We start from the raw sequence: 19,149 nt of genomic DNA, 5'->3' as shown, positions 1-19,149 counted from the left end.
GAAGACATCTTCAGTTAACTTAGTGATCCCTGTTGAGAGGACGATGTCCTCCTGCGAGCTCTATTTTTGTGCCAGCCTTAAGGCTTTCTGAACGCCTGTGCCATGTGGGACACCCCACTAGATGGCGGGACAGGAGCCGGTGGACGGCAAGCAGGACTCGGCTCACCTTGGTAGGAGGCCAGAGCTTTTTCCACTGCTGTTGGTACCGTTCCCATGTCACCTGACGTGCCCCAGGGCCAGCGCAAGTAAAATTCGATCTTGGGCCTGTAACTGATGCAGCCGCTCTGGGCTCCTGGCCAGCTGGATGCTGCACACAGATACCATTCACTCCTGATAATTAGCATCCACTCATAATGAGCTGGGGTCTGTTGAGTTCTTAGCCATTATAGGGGCTAATCCTGCCATGCTGAACTCACTCAGTTGCCATTTTTCAAAATGGCATTTGCTTCAGAAATCTTATGAAGCTTGAAATTGAGTTCTGCCATTTTAATCCATCCCTGTGTGCTTTTTAGGTCATTGTTACACAGTGTGAGCTCTCAGCCTTGTCAATGGGGAAATAATCATCAGAGCATTCAGCATGTTAGTGGTGTTATCCCTAGAATTCTGACACTACCAGCGGGTAACACAGTTACATTTAGAAAGCAAACTTTGCTGCAGATGCACCAGGAAAATGGCAGGATTTAATACCCATTATGAGGAAATGGGTAGATTAACTTCTTGGTCTCTCAAAGCATCACTTTAAAATACTGTAGGGGACAGCAGGCAACAGGACTAAAAGATTCTATTTTGGAAAACAGCTTCTCAAATGGCAATCCAGTAACTTGAGGTCATAACATGTCAGCTGGAAATACAAAGCTGCTGTCATTTTCAAAGATCTCAAGACAGATATTTATTATTTTCTGTTAAGAATTTAGCATCCACTACATTCCTCCTTTCTGCAAAAACCAAAAAGGTGACTGGGTGACAAAGGATATGTTGGACACTTAGGAGGTACCTCCTAGCTTCTGAGTGATTTTTGAATTGCTCTGTTGTTTTGGAAAGGTATGGCAGCACTGTAGGAGCTACTCAAAAATGGGGAATTTTAAGAGAAGGATGAGAGAAGAAGGTGTTAAGAAGGTGTTTGCAGATTCTATCCACAAATATGCTCTGAGGAAATAGGGACTGATCTGTTTATCTGTCTGTGAGATGGCTGATAATCTGAGGCACTTCAAGATAAGGTTAGGAAAGGACCTTGAGAGTTCAGTCAGCCAGTCTTCTTTCATCAGGGAGATTAGTTAAACATGCAGTTCTCTGGGGAGATGTTTGCTTACCTTGTTCTTCAGGTTTCCTGGTGCTGGAGATTTCCATCGTCCTCTGCAGAACAAATGGAACTGCTTACTGAACAGGGGACTGGGCCCTACCATTCCCCTGTGAGTGTTGCAAGTATAGGGTGGATCATAACCTGTATTAATGTGGATTTAGAGGCCTGTCTGATGCTCAGATCCTTAGGGAGCTCAGTGTGCCCCATTCTACACAGACACAATAGCTACACAATTTGTGTATTTATTAAAAAAGCCCAACTGTATTATTTGTGAGTACTTTCACACAGGATGAATCAGGGTGTTCCTCACTGTTTGGTTCTTTCACTGGGTCAGTGGGCACATGGAAGTCTCTCTCCACAGCTGTGATGCTGTAGGTAGAGAGGAAAAATGGATGAACCAGCTCATCTCATGTATTTCTTCTGGAGCTTTACATAAAAAAAGCAGTTTAGCTAACAAATACAATTCAGGGCAGAGTGGCCTGAAGCGATAATAGATACTTCTGTGAAAACGTGAGAGCATCTCTCAGTGCTGATCACAAGACTAAACTGTTAATGAAATTTTAAGAAGGGAATAGAGAATAGAAGCAGAAACATCCTTGCCATATGTCTGTATACACACACACAGAGTTTGTATGTAATTTCTGCATGCCCAAATGTCAAGTGCCATGTGCAGGCCTGGCCTCACAGTGTCAAAAAAGTGTGATAAAAGTGAGACCAGTACCAAGAAAAGAGGCAAGCAGCAAAATATTATCTGCAATAAGGCACACTACCTTTAAAAAGTGCTATCTGGGGTGGTGGGTGTGATAGAAATCTTACCATCAGAGTTGAGAAAATTAGAAGAGACCAACTATTCACTCTCTGTCAGCAGATAGGAAATATAGGAACATCAGGAAAATGATGAGGTGACAAGTTCAGAAGAGTCAAAGGATGGCTTTGTTTAACACCCTGTGTATAGTTAGCCTGGGAAACTTATTGCTTGAGGATGCTGTGGATGCCAAAAGTTTAGATTATTGTAAAAAGAAATTTAAAAAAAATTGCAGAAAAGGCTACTAAGCACTTCTTGCTCAGGAAGAACCCCTACAGCCAAGGACTGCTGGAGGTCAGGAAATTCAACACCGCGATGTTGCCTCCCTCTGCATAGATTTGTGTGTTTTTCAGGAAGCAGTTTGAAGATAACTCTGTATCCTTAAATGCCCTTTATTAACTTGTCAATCATATGCAGCCTTAGGAGAGAACTTTTCTAGAAACACAGAGGGGGAAAGAAAGTCATAGGGAAGCTGGGGAATCATCTCTGTCTGTTTCTCTGCCCTGAAATAACCCTTTGACAAACCTGTGGGGCCATGCTGAGGTGAGGGAGGACTGCTGCCCATTCTGCCTCACCAGCTCCCAGCTATGCCAATTACATTAGCTGCTGCCCTGAGGATTTCTCCTGTCTGATCCTGCTGTCTTACAGTTCTGACCTGGTTTTGACATTTGAAAGAGCAAGCAAAACCTTCCTCATATGTGACAGGTGGTTTAGGGGCCACCAGCTTCCTTACTGTTTAATGACTGTGCTCAAATGCCCAGCCAAGGCGGTGTTGGATATCCCTGAGTAAGCGAAGGATTACAGAGGTGATGTGAGGTCAGGCTGCCTTGTTTCAGCACTGCCAAGAAATCACATCCACCCTCAGCACTCTTCTGTATGGCCACAGGCCCCTTCGGGGTGTCTCATTTTTAAGTAGTTCTGCAATGTGGTCTGGTGTGGTGTTCCTCCAGCTGTGGCTTATCAGACACTAAATCACAGCAAATTTCATGTCTGGGACATCCTGCCACACATATCTCAGCCCACAAACGTGTACATATGTACAAGCAAAGTGCATTGGGACCTAGAAAACACATTTTTGCGCATCAAAGTTGAGCACACATATTTTTCTGCTGTAAATAACAGGCACACAGTGCCTGTTAGGTTTGGGCTTGTTTTCTCTAAAAGGTCATGCTATCCTTCAGTCTCGAGAAGCTCCAGTGTGTGGGTAGGAGCACAGTACACACCTGTGAGGCCACAGACAAATTCCTGTGTGTCAAAACTGCTGCTTACAGCCCCTCCTCTCTGCGATGGCAGTCTGTGCATAACCCTCCTGTCTCACATTCTCCATGCATGAAATGAGGCCAGTAATGTTTATCCACCTACTGCAAGCTTCATAGAACAAATCATTGCTACTCTGTGGGGACAGGGAACCAGGAAGAAATCCCACTGCAAAAATGAATAGGTATGGGAGCAAGTGAGTGCAGAGAAATCAGGGAGGCGTGGGGGCGTAGCTGTTACAGCACAAAGCAAATGATCCTCCTCTGAGAACAGCATGAATATGGAAACCATGCAACAGATGCACTATGCTGAACATCAAATAGATGCAAATTATTCTGGGCATCTTTTTGGTGCATTTTCTCACTATTCACAAGCGGGTTTGTGCTGAACATCCTAGAGAGAAGCTGCTTTTGGGGAGAGTGGATGTTGCATACACAGGGTGAGAGCATGCAGGGTGTGCTGTGCTTGTGGTGCCCAGAGCTGTGGGGGGCCCCTAAACAGCAGGATAGAAACTGGCTTCAGAATCCTCTGGGGCAAGGCAAAGGAGTGAGCTCCAGCCAGGCACATAAGAGCAGTGCCATGAAAATGGAGATGGTTTTTATTTCTTTCTGTTAATCTGAGTTTACTATCCACTGCTTTGGATTTCTGCTGGTGGCCAGTGATATTTAAAGATTTGGCTTTCATCCAAAGCCCTCAGTTGCATGCTTCATACAAGAAACACAGACAGAAAAACAGCAATTTTTCCATTAGTTTATTGAACAGGTCTGCTGCTGCTCAACACAAAAGGCACCATTTCAGTTTCTGCATGCAGTCCTGTTTATAAGCAAGCTCCTTTCCTGAGGGCCAGCTTTTTCAGATGAACAACCTCATCATTTGTGGGTATCTTTACTACCTGGAGTCTGACCTAGGCAGACAGAGGCTCAGGGCATGATTTTGATTTGCAATTCTTTTTTTTTTTTTTTAAAGCATTTCACATGCTCTCATTTCACATGAAAATGCAAACATAAAGGCCGAGTCTTCTGATTTTTGTAGCCCACTGAAAATTAAGGACCAGGAAAATTCTTTTTCATCATTTCCTTGATTTCTGATTATATTCTCCATTCCTGAACATAGCCATGATGGTTGGTAGTTATATTGACCGAGTATGTTTCTTCAGTCATAGTTTCTCTTCTGGTGTAATGCAGTCATAACAAATTACTACTTATTTCCATAGGTAGGGAAACAAAACTGTGGAGATCATGGATATTCAGGATGGATAGCAAGAACCTGATATCTTGTCATGATAATATTTCAGTGGTGCTGCTGCTGAAGTTTGGTCTACAGAGAGGTACAAAATTTGTTTTCACAGTGTGGTATTTGGCCCAAGTTACAAAATGTTAATTTTGAAAGAGAAGCACAAAAAAGGGCTGAGTTTTGGACTGACAGTGGGGAACTCCTATGTCAGCCTGCTGGAGCTGTGCTGCTTTCTAGGTTGTTCAGGGCTAAGCCTGTAAGTATGTTTTTAGGAATCAAAGTACTTTTCTGCTTCCCAGCAGAGGCAGGAGTTTCCTGACATGCTCAGGTCTTGTTCTTAGCACTCAATTTGGATTTCCATTCTTTGGTTTCAGTCCCTTTATTCATAATGTGTACGTGTGGGTAGTTACAGACCACATAGAAATACCCTGAAGAGTCACTGCTAACAGCTCAGAAGTGCAGTCTATGGGATGAGATCCCTTTAAGGCCTCGAGGAATAACACCGAGTTTACCAAGCATGTAGGAATTGCACCCTCTTGTTCAAGCCCAGTGACAGAGATGTGAACAGCACCAGGCACTGTTACAGCTTTGTTTCACAGTCAGTGCAACTTCAGTCATTCAGAGTTCTGAAGTCCTTTATTTGGTTTTTTATATCATTAATGTGAAGGACCTACTAGTTTAAAAACTGTAACTAAGAATAGTTTTGAATTTACCGGAATGGCACAAAGAGGAGAAAGACAGACTGGTATTATCACTACAACATTTAAACAATATATTATCATCTATATATCTGTCTCAAAGATTAAAAATTACATAAAAATGCACACAATGTTAACTACTGTTAGCTTATATAAAAAATAATTTTTATGTGAAAAACATTAAAGCTACACATTGTATATACTGCACACCTGGATTTGCATATTGAACTTATGCAGAAAGTACTTTAGTCTTTTAATACAAATGTCCAGTAGACATCTGAGAGCTAAAGACTGTTGAATACAGGAGTTCTGGTTTTTCCTAGTGTGTGATACAGTAGTAATACTGAGCTGGCTGTAGTTGTTATATGTTTAAATCATGTAGTTTGCAAGACAAGAGTGTGGTTTTCAATGCAATGTTTTATTTTCCATACTCTGGCACGTGACATCATTGCTTTGTTTTGACTTAGTGCAAACACCAATTCCTATGTTAGTAGTGTATAGTAAGAGGAAATTAAACATTCATGTAATTGCAGAAGTGAAAGGCAAAAAAGAAAATAGTTATTTTTTAATACATGGGCACAGCGTGACCCTACAGTAAGGTCACACTGCCTGCTCTGGCTCCAGTCTGTGGTCAGGAAAGGTCTCTGGGAGCTGATTTTGGAACCTGGCACAAACTGGCTCTGTCATGTGCTACTCGAGGGAAAGTTCAGACACACAAATCTGGGCTTATAAACAGAGGCAGTGAGAACTAAGATGCAGTTCTGACAGAGAAGATTTATTATCATCTTTTTACCTGTCCCCCTGCCCTTTTACCTGCCCTTTTGTCTGTACTTTTTAAGGTTCATGTTTGCAAGCACCTCTTCAAGTATGAAGTAAGGTTGGGAGGGGGGTGGAGAGTATCTCTATTTGTGTATGTGTTCTGTGATGGAAATGGAAAACATTTCAGAGTACGGTCCAGAAGATTTTAAAATTGAGATGTTCTGGAGCCAAGCTGGACCAAGCTTTAAGTATGAATAAAACCAGCCGATCTCAGTCATCAAAAATGCAGAGTGACTACAACTGTGCCTTGCACCATTGACTCCTCACCCCAATGGCCACAGTCAACTCAAATCAGCAGAGCAGAGCCTCTGTGAGCTCAGAGCACTGTTGAAACACACATCTCTGTGTTTACAGTGTCAGTGTCACAGGTTGTCTCCAGGTGTAATTTACATTAGACAGCATAATCTACTTCATAAATTCAGCCACATCTTTTGCAGTGCTGGTGCACATGGAGTATTTTGAGATTACTGTGTCTAGCCTAATATTGGAAGATCAGACCCTTGGTTCAGGATGAGCAGTTGGTCTCCTTGCAAGAATATTTTGCTCTTGATTTTCATTCAAGGCTTTTCCCCCCATTTTTACTACAATGAAAGTTATGGTCTGAGAACATTACAAAATAATAATCGGCCTCCCACCACCACCCTCTGAGACTAAACTGGCTTTTCAAGAATTTTCACAGTACATTGCTCACAAAGCTGAGGGAGATCAGCTAAAACTTGGAGGCAAACCCAGGTCTGATTAGTGAGCCTGTAATTCATTAACATTTATATGGCCATTTGTTTCAGTGCATTTGAAGTAAACAAAACAGGGAAAATAAAGGAGAAAGAACTGAATGTCAGTGAGAAACTCCAGGGCTTGATGCCATTGCCTCTTGTTAGCAAATGACAAATACCTCCAAACTTTGCAAATGCATTCTGGGGTTGCTGGAACTGTTGAGAGAGTGGATGGGAGCTGTGACCTGCCTGAACAATTGTTTTCCAGAGAACTCATGTAATTTCCAGTGGATTTAGAAGATTTAATAGGAAAAAACCAAAACACTATTCAGTTGAGCTTTCTGGGTATAATGATTTTGACCAAGAATGTTAATTCATGAAAATGCAAAAATGTTGTTCATTGTTTCTAAGGCAAAACAGCAAAACAAAACATCTGTGGCACTGGCAGGACAACTTTGATTGTAAGAGTCCTGATTCTGATTTTCCTGCTGCAATAAGTGCTGCATTTCAGACAGTATGGCAAGAATTCTTTCCTAATGCTGTCCTCCTGCAACATGTAAAGGAAAAACTTTTGAAGGTCTCACTGCTGCTGCAGCTCTGTCTCCTATCACAATTGTTGGGGGATTACAGCACAATGCAGAATTTAAGAAAATTCTTAGAACTCTTTCTGGGCTGGTATCCAGAAGCCTGTGTTTGGCTAAGTTTAGAGGGCTTTTGGGACACAACTAATCTGATACTTGAAACCTGTGAAGTCAGGTGTGTTAACTTTGACATGGAAAAGACAGACACATAACTGTGTACTAACATGGTCAGATGAGCTCGGTTTGGGAGTTAATTCCTTCTGCACTAGTGACATGGACAGTGGTTAAACTAAGATCTTTTTTGCTTATTAGAGACTTGCTGAGCTAATTGAATGAACTCTGTTCAGATGAGCTAGATGGAGCTGCAGGAGTCTGCACATCACTGTTATTTTCCCCACCTAGTCTTTAACTACACCATTTAAATGCCCCTACCACGTTCTGGATTGTATGAAGTGAGATTATCTATACTGTACATTTCGTTGCTCACACTTTCCCCTCTCCCATTCCTTTCAAATGCTGTATACTTACTGATCAAAAGCCATTTTCTGGGGTTCCCCTATTTCTGGAACTGCTTTTGTTCTTCAAGGTTTTAGAAATAGAGAACAGCCTGTTTATAATCTCCAAAATTCAATGTTACAATGGAGTCTGCAGTGAAAATCAATATCAGAAAAAAAGTGCTGTCATTTACATATTGCTGAGATACATTTGGAAAAAGGTTGTGTAGCTTCTATATTAACCTCATTTTCATACACATTCAAGTACCTCCATTACAGAAGGCTTTCAGGTAGGGACTGTCATTTAAGATATAAAACCAATAAAAACAGTGGATCTTTTGGAATCACATAAAATCCAGGATGTGTAAGAACTACAAGAGCTGGGCTAGTTTCCCATAAAATTTACAGATATTACAAATCCACAAAGTTTAACTCCATCCAGGGGGAAGTATATAATCTATTGCTAAGTCCTGTGCTCCAAGCAGCTGGGAGGATGGCCATGCTGGCTATCCTAGGTGTGACTGCATAGCGCTGTGACCTTCCAGGATCCCTCAACACCTCCCCAGGAAGTGGAGACAGTCACTCAATCCCCAGACACCTTCCTTAGAACATTTCTTCCTTCAGAATCCTGAAAGTATCAGAAGTAGCTTTCACCTGTGGTGCTTTCCTCTGGAACAAGTTACCTAGATGTCTTAGTCCTCACGGCAACTATCACTGAGGTAGCAAACCGTCTGTTTTCAAAGCATCACTTATTCTTTGCACTTACAAAAATCCCTCTTGTCATTTCAGACAGTCTAGCATCAGTAAAACCTTCTGTACAATATACATAGGCCTGTTCTCATATCTCTTGTCTAACTGTTCATTTGCACTATCTTCTCTTGTTCATCTTTGTTACTCTTAATTGCTTTTTTGTCTCTCTTCTCCCTGTCTTCTTGCTGGCTTTGCATTTGAAATGCAAAGCAAGGAAGTTTGTAGGCTGGTTCTTTGATTAGGCAGAGCTGGAGTCCCCCTGGCCTTAGAGCTGAAACAAGGCCAACCCATCTTTGGCATGAATTGAAGTCTGCATTTTCAGCTGTGTTGTAGGAGGCCATCCAAAGTTCTTCGATGAAGTTTTACACACGATCCAGCTGGCAGGCTGCAAGGTAGCTCTGCCTTGCCTCTGTTGTCTGGCCTTGAAGGTCAGAAAAAGTTGTTAGCACACTGTGTGAAGTCTGGGCATTAATGCCACCTCCTGTTCTTACTGCAAGCCAGACAGGAGGCCAGAGGTGTTAGGATGGGGTGTTAAAGGCAGGATGCATACTGCAACCCCTCAGGAGTATTTGCTCTGCCAGATACTTGTGGCTAAGTCCTGTGAGATGTTGAGACAGTCTAATATTTCAATGCTTCCAACAGGATGAACCCACTTCAAGTCATGCAGTGCTGCTTCTTCTGTTACACTGCTGCTGCTGCCAGTGTGAAGCCAGTACAGCTGCATCAGCTGGCAGAAGCCTGGGGTTTGATGGGTGCATTCTGTAATTAGTGAGTTGAACCCACTCATAAGTGGGTTGAGAGCAATCAGCAGCCTGAGCAAAGGGCCAGAACTGTGCCTGGGAATGGGAGGGGAATATGGGAAGGTAAGGGAGCATCTGCCTTTTTGGCAGTGAGCTGATACATCAGTGCTGCCTTGTTGCAGAACAAAGACCCTTTTTACAGCTGTGAGGCACATTTCTCTGTTCCCTGGTGCTGCCTTCTAAGGCATGAGCATGTCCAAAAGCTGGCATCCACTGAACCAAGTGTAGGGAAGAATAACTCTGGGAAATGGAGGGACATGAGCATGTCAGATGCCATGTTTCATGGAAACCCAGGATGTCTATGGAAGGGCAATTGTTCTCCCACTCTACCAGCCTTTGTTACTAGGAGCAGTGGAGATGTGAGTTCCTACCCATGACTGCTGCATTGCTGCATCAGCAAGGAATCCCACTGCACATTAAAGGTCCTGAGTGACTTGTTCAGGATGTGGTTGTTGTGACAGACAACTACCACAAGGACAAAATTCTGCAGCTGTTTTTCCCTGCTGTGCAGAATAACCTGTCTTGCTGAAGGTTAACAGCAATCAGCTCATGTCAGCCAAACACTGTGTTAGTTCTGGTGTTGTCATCCTGTGGATCAGCAGGGCTGCAAAGCAGGAGAATACTTCTTCAGAAAGCATCCTGCTTTTTCAGAACATTTTATTAAAAAAAAAGAAGTTACTTAAATGCTTCATTTGACAAAACTTTATAAAGTACATTTTTAAATTTAAAAGGAAGGATATAGTATTAGGATGCTGATAGCAAAAGTTCGGTTACCCAAAGCCAGACTGGAGTAACCAGAAGAAAAGCTGTATTATTTGGGTAATGATTTAATGCAAAGCATTCTGTAAAAACTAGAGGAAAACCATCAAAATTTGAGAATCTGGAAAGAGAATAGTGAGGCTCCTTTAAGAAGTAATAGCACTGAAAGCTTGAAATTTTGCTATGTAGGCAGTTCTGGATTCTGATCAACCTAAATCCTGCATTGCAAAGGACATGGCTTGGGGTCACCTGCCAGTACATCTCCCTGATCATTGTCTTGTTTGAGTCATGTTTCCTTTACTGTAGGACTACTTCAACTGCAGCTCTGCTTTCACAGGATAGCCTAGTGCAAATATGTATCTCCCTCAGCAGACACTTCCACAAATATATGCTTCCCCCTGGATATGGAGTATTGCCAGCAAGGGGTGTACTGGAAGAGGCAGAAAACATACCATGTGTGAGATGTTATTTGGTGTCCCGTCAGCCTCTCTGTCATTCATTCAACATTGAATCATCTCCCTTGTGGGAAAGGTTAGGCTGTATCTTACACCATATTCTGTCTGATTTTTACTAGGACATAGAAAAATATTTGCTCTTCTTTGTGTTGCATCTACCAGCATTTAAATTGGCATTGTTTCTTCTAATTGCTACTTGTTTAGCGCAGTGCAATGTTGGACAAAAGCCTCTGTGAAGCAACTGTGACTGATCTTTATTTAGCAAGGACCTGGAGGATCACCCTTTGAGGCTGGAAAGTATTTTGTAGTAGTAAAAAGCCTCCTATGGTGCCTTCCTATCTGAGCAACTTTAGCAGCTTTTCATTTGCTCATTCAAATAACATCAACCTCAATGCTGTCACGTACATAGGAGTTATTATCTCTGTTTGGGGTCCCAGAAAAGAAGACAAATCAATTTCCCAGGACCTGCTACAAGATTGCAACACTTTCAGAAAATTTTGTTTGGTTTACATTTACTAGAACTGCTTTGCTGGGACCTTATACTGTGTGACTCTCGTCCACTCAAAGCCTGGAACTGCCCTCTGTTCCTTCACCTTTTACCCATTAAAAACAAATAACATGGCCCTTTTATATCCACAAAACAGTGACACAGTAAAGACCTTTGGCTCCTGCCAATGCTGGAGTCCAAATCAGATTATAAAAAAAATATTTGTTTAAAAAAAGACTATAAAATGACATTTACCGTTACTCTTGATTTCTCTTTCCTTTCTCCCTGGTCTCTGCACAGTAGATTATGTTACTAAGTCAGAAACTTTAGTTGTCTTGTCATTGTACATACCATATGCTAACAGCTGGAGGAGGAAATTTCATTGAATAATTACAGACAAAAAGGGCTGGAGAGGTCTTTGAGAGTCCATCCCAATACTTGGTCCAGGTAATCCGGATTGTAATTCTGTCTCAAAACCAGCTGCTTAACAGTTTTTAAAAGTTGGTGATGATGAAGGTACTGCAAACTCCTCAGTCATCTAGTACTGTCCACACCATTAAAAAGTCTGTTGTATGTCTAATGTAAATGGTGGAGAACAGAGAATTAAATTCCTCTTTATGGATAACTTCAGTCTTGAAGATTATGTTATATTAATCTTTTTTTTAAGACTGTTTCTTTCAATTTTTCATTGCAGATAGTGTTTTGTATTCCTAGCCTTATTTTCCTAGTTCTTTTGTACAGCTCTCCTGAAATGCACCATACATAACTGGATGTGGTGCTCCAGGCTGAGGTTTTGCCCCTGGCAAACACAATGGAAGTACAATTTATTATGTCTTACAGTTTTACATGTGCCAATAGCACACTGAGTGTCTTTCCCAACAAAGTCATCTGCTGTGTGATTGAGGGTCAGGTGAAATGCCCTTCAGAGAGAAAGTACAAACAATTGAAGGTGAGGAGACTGTGCCAGGGCAGGGAGCTCTTGACTCCCATGTCCTAGGCTTGCTTTCATCACTCAGCCAATGGAACATGAAAAATGCAAATCAGTTATGTAAGTAATAATTGTGAAAGTTTCCAAGGGAAAAAGGTACCTCTCCCGTGGCTACAGCTACCAACAAAATGACAGGGCAGTTTGAACAATACCTGTAGCCAGCTGTGTCTTTTCACTAACCATTCATTTAAGCAGTAGGAGACTTGGCAGACCTGTCTTCACCCCTGCAGAGACTAGAAGTGAAATGATTTTCCATTTTAAGCAGCAGTGGAAGTAGCAAAACAGGAATGAATGCACAAAGCAGAAGTCTCCAGAAAAAATGGTTTGAGGGTTGTCTTCTTTTGCTTAAAAAAAAAGAAACAAAAAATGCATGAGGAAACTTAGGAACAGTAAGTTTAGGGGTCCGGGAATTAATTAATTAAACTGTAGCCCTGCACAGCCCCTTGGGAAAGAACTGGCACTTGGATAAAGCTGTTGTAAGACTGTGTAATCAGTAGCACATGTGGAAAGATGCTGAGCACATAAGTCAGTGCTGGTATGACGCAGATGCCATGTTCAAGGCAGCTTGCCAAAAGTAGTCTGCTCTCTGTTGACAAAAGCATTACGTACCTCATACGTAGTATGAATCGGGTTGAGAATACAACAGAAGACTTTATTCAGAGGACCTATGCAAAAGTCACCAGTAGTAACAAAAGTTAACTGGAATTCTTCTTTATTCAGAAGTACACAGTTGGGAACTAGCAACTAGGTTGTTAAGAAACTAAGAAATGTGATTGGGTGCAAGATATAACATGTGAACAGGAGCTGATTTTCATCAGAGGCAATAAAACCCATCTGCCTGCAAAAGGAGCTGCCCAACTCAAGATCAGAGTGGAACTAAAGTCCTTCTTAAAAGGAGGCAGAAATTTGAGAAGTCAGAAAACAAAAGCAGCTGCACCAAAGTGCAAAAGCAGAAATTTGAGAAGTCAGAAAACAAAAGCAGCTGCACCAAAGTGCAAAATCACTCAATGTTAGAATCAGTCCAGATGATCTCTGTGCAAAAAGAAAGAAAAGAGCCATTCAAAGTTTATCTGAAGTAAGATCGTACTTGCTGCAGATATAGAACCTGTAAAGAGATAGCCAGGTATTGGAATTTCAGGAGTGGGTTAGAATGTAAATAACAGTTCTGAGGTGGGACTTTGTAGCTAAGTTCTATGAGGCCCACCTGCAAAGACAACTTTGCAACATTGTGATTAGAGCAGGAGCTTTGTGGGCTACCCATCGCTTAACAACTGAAATGGAACATTTGTGGGAAGTTTGTAATAGACTTGGATTGCTTTAGAGAACTATTTTCATTGTATGAAGCACTTGTGGCATACCGGAACCCAAATTTTGGATTCCTTATACTTAATCGAGAATTGCATGCAAAGCCACATCCAGCTTCTTAATGAGGCTGAGTGGGTGTCACCTCTTTCTCCACCAGCCAGTAAGTTTAAATAAAGGTTCTCAGCCTCCAGCCTTGCCCTGAGATGGGCGCGGGGAGCAATCCCGCAGGATGTGTTGCCCTTTCCGGGGTAAGGCATGCCATCAGCCTGCAAGGCAGCGGACTGACAGCGGCAGCAGGGCTGCACCGTGCGGGTACGTCCCTACACGCACTCCTGGCAGCTCTTCAGTCAGAAACAGAAAGCGCCGAGTGATCATAACACTCTGCCTTTAGGGGCAGCAAAAGAGCTGATTCCAAACTATTTCACAGGAAGCCCTGGACTCTGGACCAGACTGCTTCTGGTTCTCATCCAGTCTGCATGCACGGGTCGCTGCCACCCGTACAGCGGCTGAGACCTGCCCTTTTAGGTAGCCCCTTTCCTTCGGGGCAGGCACTGGATGTGTGTGAACAAAGCCATGTAAAGCGTACATAGTGAATCCATAATTTCTGCCCTGGTGATGCAAAGAAACATAGTTAGAATGGCACAGAACTGTGTAATACTACTACGATTGCTGAATCACCTGTGTAAACGTTCTGCCAAAAATATTGAAGAGGGTATTTTAAAGAGCAAAGTGGCTATTTAAGCCCACCCTGCCCCTTTCTATTCCTCCACACAGCAGGTAGATAAAGGTTCCTGTGCTGCCTCAGGAAAGCTCAGCCCCGGTACTGCTGCAGTGTGGCTGGTGCCCATAGGATGATAAATCGAGGGGCAAAATCAGTGTCCTTATAGATAATGGTGAGGATGTTCGTTAACCAGGGAGAGCTGAAACACCCGACACAGCCGCTCCATTCTCCTGGGGCAGGAATGCTAATGGAAAATGCCGGCTGTCCCACCACCCCAGCAGCCCTCCAAGGCCAGCGGCGAAAGGAGACCTCTGACTGCAAGGTCGGCATGGTTAATCTTTTCCACGAATAACTAAAGCCGGATCGGCGCCCCCTTTAAACCAACTGCGGCTTCGCACCCACCCCTTCCACACCCCGCTCCTGGCTCGCCTCTCGGGCCAGCCCGCCCCGGGGCGGAGCCCCGTGTTCCCCAAAAGCCGCCGCGGCAGCGGGGAGTAGCGCCGGGATTTGTGAGCGCCGGGGCCGGTACGACAGGACGTGGGGGTCGGGCGGGGCTCGGTGGTGAGTGGGGAGGTGGCGGCTGCTGCTCTCAGGTCTCGGAGGGTGGGAGACTATTTTTCTTGTGTAGTAGTAGCTGTTGCCACCCTAGACCCGAATCTGCTTTAAATAGTTAAAATTACTATAAGCTCGAGTGTACTGCGTGCTTGATACGCTAGCGATGTTTTCGGCCACCATGTAATAGTATGTGGGACTTTTCAATTCTGCTCCCCGTCGGGGAAATATCGAGTTATTTAAGTGATTTGTTCTTTCATGGAACTCGGGCTTTTGGGTTTAGTCCAGTCATGCTGTGGTTAAAAGAAAGAGGATTCCCTTCTGACCACTGCAGAAAGTGCGTGGATGAATCTCTGTATTAATTCAGCCCAATCCTCTTTAGGGTCGAGTATCCCCTCTGTCATTGCTGATGTTCAGGGTATGACAACGTGTATTTTGTAAAGGCAATATCTTTGTAGTAAAAGTGGAGACCTTAATTTTTTCTATGATGATGGCTGGATTCTCTTTTTAAGTAGTTTGCCACTCACTCAGCTGATACAGAATTGTTCTGAGGAGACACTTACTATTTTTATTGATATAGGGAAGAAGTTCTGACTAAGAAGCAAACCAAGAATTTGGAATATAAGCGGGAAATGAGACATCTGAGATCATGGGGCGAAATTACTGGATGGTGTGTCTTTTTGATTTTTTTTCCTGAGAAAAAATCTACATCTTTATCTTTTTTCTTCTTCTTCATACTTCTTCCTAATGTATGGAAATCTTAAAGAAGGGGGCTGGAGGTTAGAAATTGAAAGATTCATATGATTAGTTTAGCTTACTGGCAGGAGATGAGACTTGAAAGCCTTTCAGATTTACAAACCTTGACCTTCACCTTGGGATCTGTCAAAGGAAGAGTGTGCTATAAAATTTTTCATTAGAGTATCCTATTTATATATTAAAGCTTCAACTAATATTTGTAAATCTGTGTGCAAATTGAAAACTTTATTTGACCGTGCTCAGAATTACATATAAAAAATGAGTAGCCTGCATTGCCTAGGCAGAGTGAAATATGAAATGAACAGGAAAAGGATCTATATTTTTATTTTATATGTGTTGTGGTATTGGTGATAGATGAAATCTTGTTTTAGTATGTTTGAGGGGCTTAACTGTCAGTTTTGCTGAGTTTCTCAGGAGTAAAGATGAGGTGTGTAGCAGACAGTGGGCAACTGAGCTTGGCTTTGTCTCTGTTAATTAAATGATCTGCCATTAATCACGGCAAAAAAGGATTATGAGGAATTGGAGCTGGAACTGGCCTCCCTCTGATACAGTGTCATATCCATGCAGCTCTGCCTCCTTTGTATTGGAAAGCTGGCATGGTCTAAGCCTGTGTGTCCAGACCTCTGTACTGCGCTCTTTTGGCAGTATAGTGGGGTGACCTTAGTTGCCTTCTCCTTTTTTTTTTTTTTTTAAATTATGTTCTTTGCAGCAGTGTAAAGAATAAGGATTTCTGTGCATGTAGGTGTTGAGTATGTGAAATTTTGTGATTTTAGCTCTTTTCCTCGTGTGTCAGAAGACCCAGGTAACTCATCATGAAGTAAATATGGTAAAGGGAAAACTAGAGCTTTTATTGTGAACACTGGTAGCAGAAATAGGTCTGAATGGAAGCAAAATGGTGTATGCACCCTTATTTTCTGTCCAAGTGTACCAGCTTAGCTCATGCTAAATAATGTTGGTAACTGGGAAGAAGGAAGTTCTGTAGTGACTGCAGGATGTAGTCAGACTAGTTCAGCTTAGAAAAAATCCTTGGAGGCTATTCACTGCAGTGGTCCTAAACATAATGCCTGGGAGACGACCTGCTTTAACCTTTCATGGTGAGGAGAGTGGTGAACCAAACACACGGCAGGCACTGATTTGACCCAGATGCTTTTCTGTGGTATTCCTGTCTTTCTTCTGATTGTCAAGTGTATTAAATGTGGTTTTTTTACTCTTACTTTTTTTTTAGTCTTTACTCATGTTTGGAAGGCCCATTTTAAATGGACTAGGCACAAAGTTTTAATTAAGTGTTAGCATGAATATTTGTGGTATGTACTTACAGTAGTGTTAAATCTTCCTCTTTCACAGAAAGAGGAACCAATAATGCCAGCACTGAACTGGAAGCCCTTTATCTACGGAGGTTTAGCATCAATCACTGCAGAATGTGGTAAGAGTTTGCTTTAATTGTTGACATGATTTTCTTTACTTGGATAGTCTCTATCTGAAACAAGTAGGGTTCCATGCTGCCAGTGACACAGTGGTATATGGTGGTCTGCAGCATAGAGTTTTTTACTTAATGCTGAATGAAGAGTTTCTCTTATCTCTATTGCAATGTCAGAACACTTGTGTCTGTAAACTCTCATCCCTGGTGAGTCTTGTTTCCTATACATATTTTGCCTCTGTTTTATTATTTGGTGTTTGTTTGATCTATTCCTAGACAGTGGTTATAAGTAGATACAGCTTCTGCTTTGCTGCAGTAGATCAGTTATGCTCTTAACTTGCAGATTTTTCTCTTAGCTTTACTGAGTATCTATGTTGCAGTTTAAATAATCTTTTCTTGAATGCAAGTGGTTGCTTAGATTTGAACACTTAAATTCAATAGTGCGCAACACAGAATAATTGCTGTAGTGCATCTGATGTTTTAGGCTTCTAAAGGCAAACCTTTAATATTAACATTTTTGTAGAGTTGTATTTGAAAACATGTATATGAAAATAAAGGAAATCTGGGTTTTCATTGTAGCAGGACATGGTTGGGCATGTGGTGGGCTTGCATGTAAGGTCTGTCTGGTAAAGTAGAGGCAGTATAAAATTACACTTAAAACTACTATTTTTTTTGTTTTCATAGAGTAGTTTGGGTTGGAAGGTCATCTGGTCCAACCTCCCTGCTTTGAGCAGGTACATCTTCAATAAGATCACGTTGCTCAAAGCGTTGTCCAATCCAACTTTGAATGATTGCAGGGATAGGAAGGGTTTCTTTCTACTTAGGAAATTTGTATAAACTTGAGTTTGAGATATGTCATTATTTGACTTGACTGAATATGGCCAATAATGCCAAACGCTTAAGGGAGACATACAATTCATGAAAGCTTTGCTTGTCTGGTAAGCCTCATTTAAACAGATGTAGTTAATCCTGACTCCTCCTTCCACTCTTAGGTGAGAGTGGAATGTTGAGGTGGTCCTTTCCTGGATGGATACAGTTTCTGAACCCTTTCATAAGGGGAGCTTGGAGAAAATTAATTGAACATAACATAGCAGTAGGTAACAGGAAAGCTGTAACAGGAATAGTACTACTGCTATTGTTGTTTCAGATACTAGGCCAGAATCTGTGTCCTACAGAATTTATTTGCCTTCAGTGATGTCCTCTTCAAAGGGGTTGGTAGAATATGTGTGCAAACTCAGTGCTTGATTGGGATTGCAAAGTCCTGTTCAGTGTGGCTGCTTACAACAAGGCAATGCTGTGTTGCCTGAAAATATAGTGAATGTGAACACAGGAGGTAGGCAGGGCTTCTGTCAGGCCTTTAGCAGAAGCAAGGTGATAGAATGTGAATCACTTCTTTAAAAGAAAGTCTTGGTAAGAAAAGCTTCTTTCCCATGGCAGTACTTTTATATATTATGATATATAATAAATGTTGCTGTTTCTTGTTTGATATTCTCTGTTGTCTTTGGTTAGGTAGGTACTTTGTTAATTTTCTCACTGATTTTCCTTTAAGGTACTTTCCCCATTGATCTGACTAAAACACGTCTCCAGGTTCAAGGTCAAGTTAATGATGCCAAATACAAAGAGATCCGCTACCGTGGGATGATGCATGCACTGGTCAGAATATGCAGAGAAGAAGGGCTGAAAGCCTTATACTCTGGGTAAGAGTAACTGAGCTGCAGCGATGGCTTATCAACAGTCTATTGATAAAAGTATAAGCTCATTGTATGTGAATTTTTGGATTTCAGGATTGCAAGGCATTTGGCTAGCCTTAATCTGGAAGCTGGAAGACCCAGCTTTGATACCTTCAGTGCTGCACACTGCCAAAGCACCTCATGTTTTTAAAAAACCCCTCAAACAGCAAAACCTACATGAAACAAAATACCTAAGCACAAGGTTATTTTCTACAGTGCTGCTATAGTTGTTCCATCTCTCAGAATTAAAATTGGATTTACCTTTGCCTATAAACAAGCATGCTTTTCTTCAAAACATGCAGGATGGTGGGGGAACTACATTTCAGACATGACTGCCAGCTATTTTATAGATTACAAGTTGAAGCATGGTCTAATAGTAATAATTCCTTCACAGTTCATTCATATTCTTGCAGGCTCTATTTAAAAAAAAATAAAAACCAAAACCTAAAAAGCTCCAAAGCTTGTTTTGTTATAATGAGTTTAAATTGTTGATTTAAATGAACAAACCTTTCTTTGCTAGATATCTCTG

General features: G+C 41.9%; 1 protein-coding gene across 5 annotated transcripts in view; it reads left to right on the top strand.

Annotated features, from left to right (window-relative positions):
• SLC25A30 (solute carrier family 25 member 30) overlaps positions 1-19,149 on the top strand; it is a 32,711-nt gene that overhangs the window by 6,737 nt on the left and 6,825 nt on the right. Inside the window, exons 1-4 of one of the 5 annotated variants that reach the window (XM_058825161.1) lie at positions 14,659-14,690; positions 15,298-15,387; positions 16,818-16,896; positions 18,440-18,587. In XM_058825161.1, the coding sequence (XP_058681144.1) occupies positions 15,367-15,387; positions 16,818-16,896; positions 18,440-18,587 (248 nt within the window). In that variant the 5' untranslated portion in view covers positions 14,659-14,690; positions 15,298-15,366. Of the gene's footprint in view, positions 1-14,656; positions 14,727-15,297; positions 15,388-16,817; positions 16,897-18,439; positions 18,588-19,149 lie in introns of those variants that run through there. The other 4 variants (XM_058825160.1, XM_058825162.1, XM_058825163.1 and 1 more) reach the window with 4 other exon arrangements.

This window comes from Ammospiza caudacuta, chromosome 2, assembly GCF_027887145.1.
Source record: "Ammospiza caudacuta isolate bAmmCau1 chromosome 2, bAmmCau1.pri, whole genome shotgun sequence".
NCBI classification, from domain to species: domain Eukaryota; kingdom Metazoa; phylum Chordata; class Aves; order Passeriformes; family Passerellidae; genus Ammospiza; species Ammospiza caudacuta.
The sequence above is the reverse complement of the archived record's forward strand: the minus strand, read 5'-3'. Positions and strand labels throughout refer to the sequence as shown.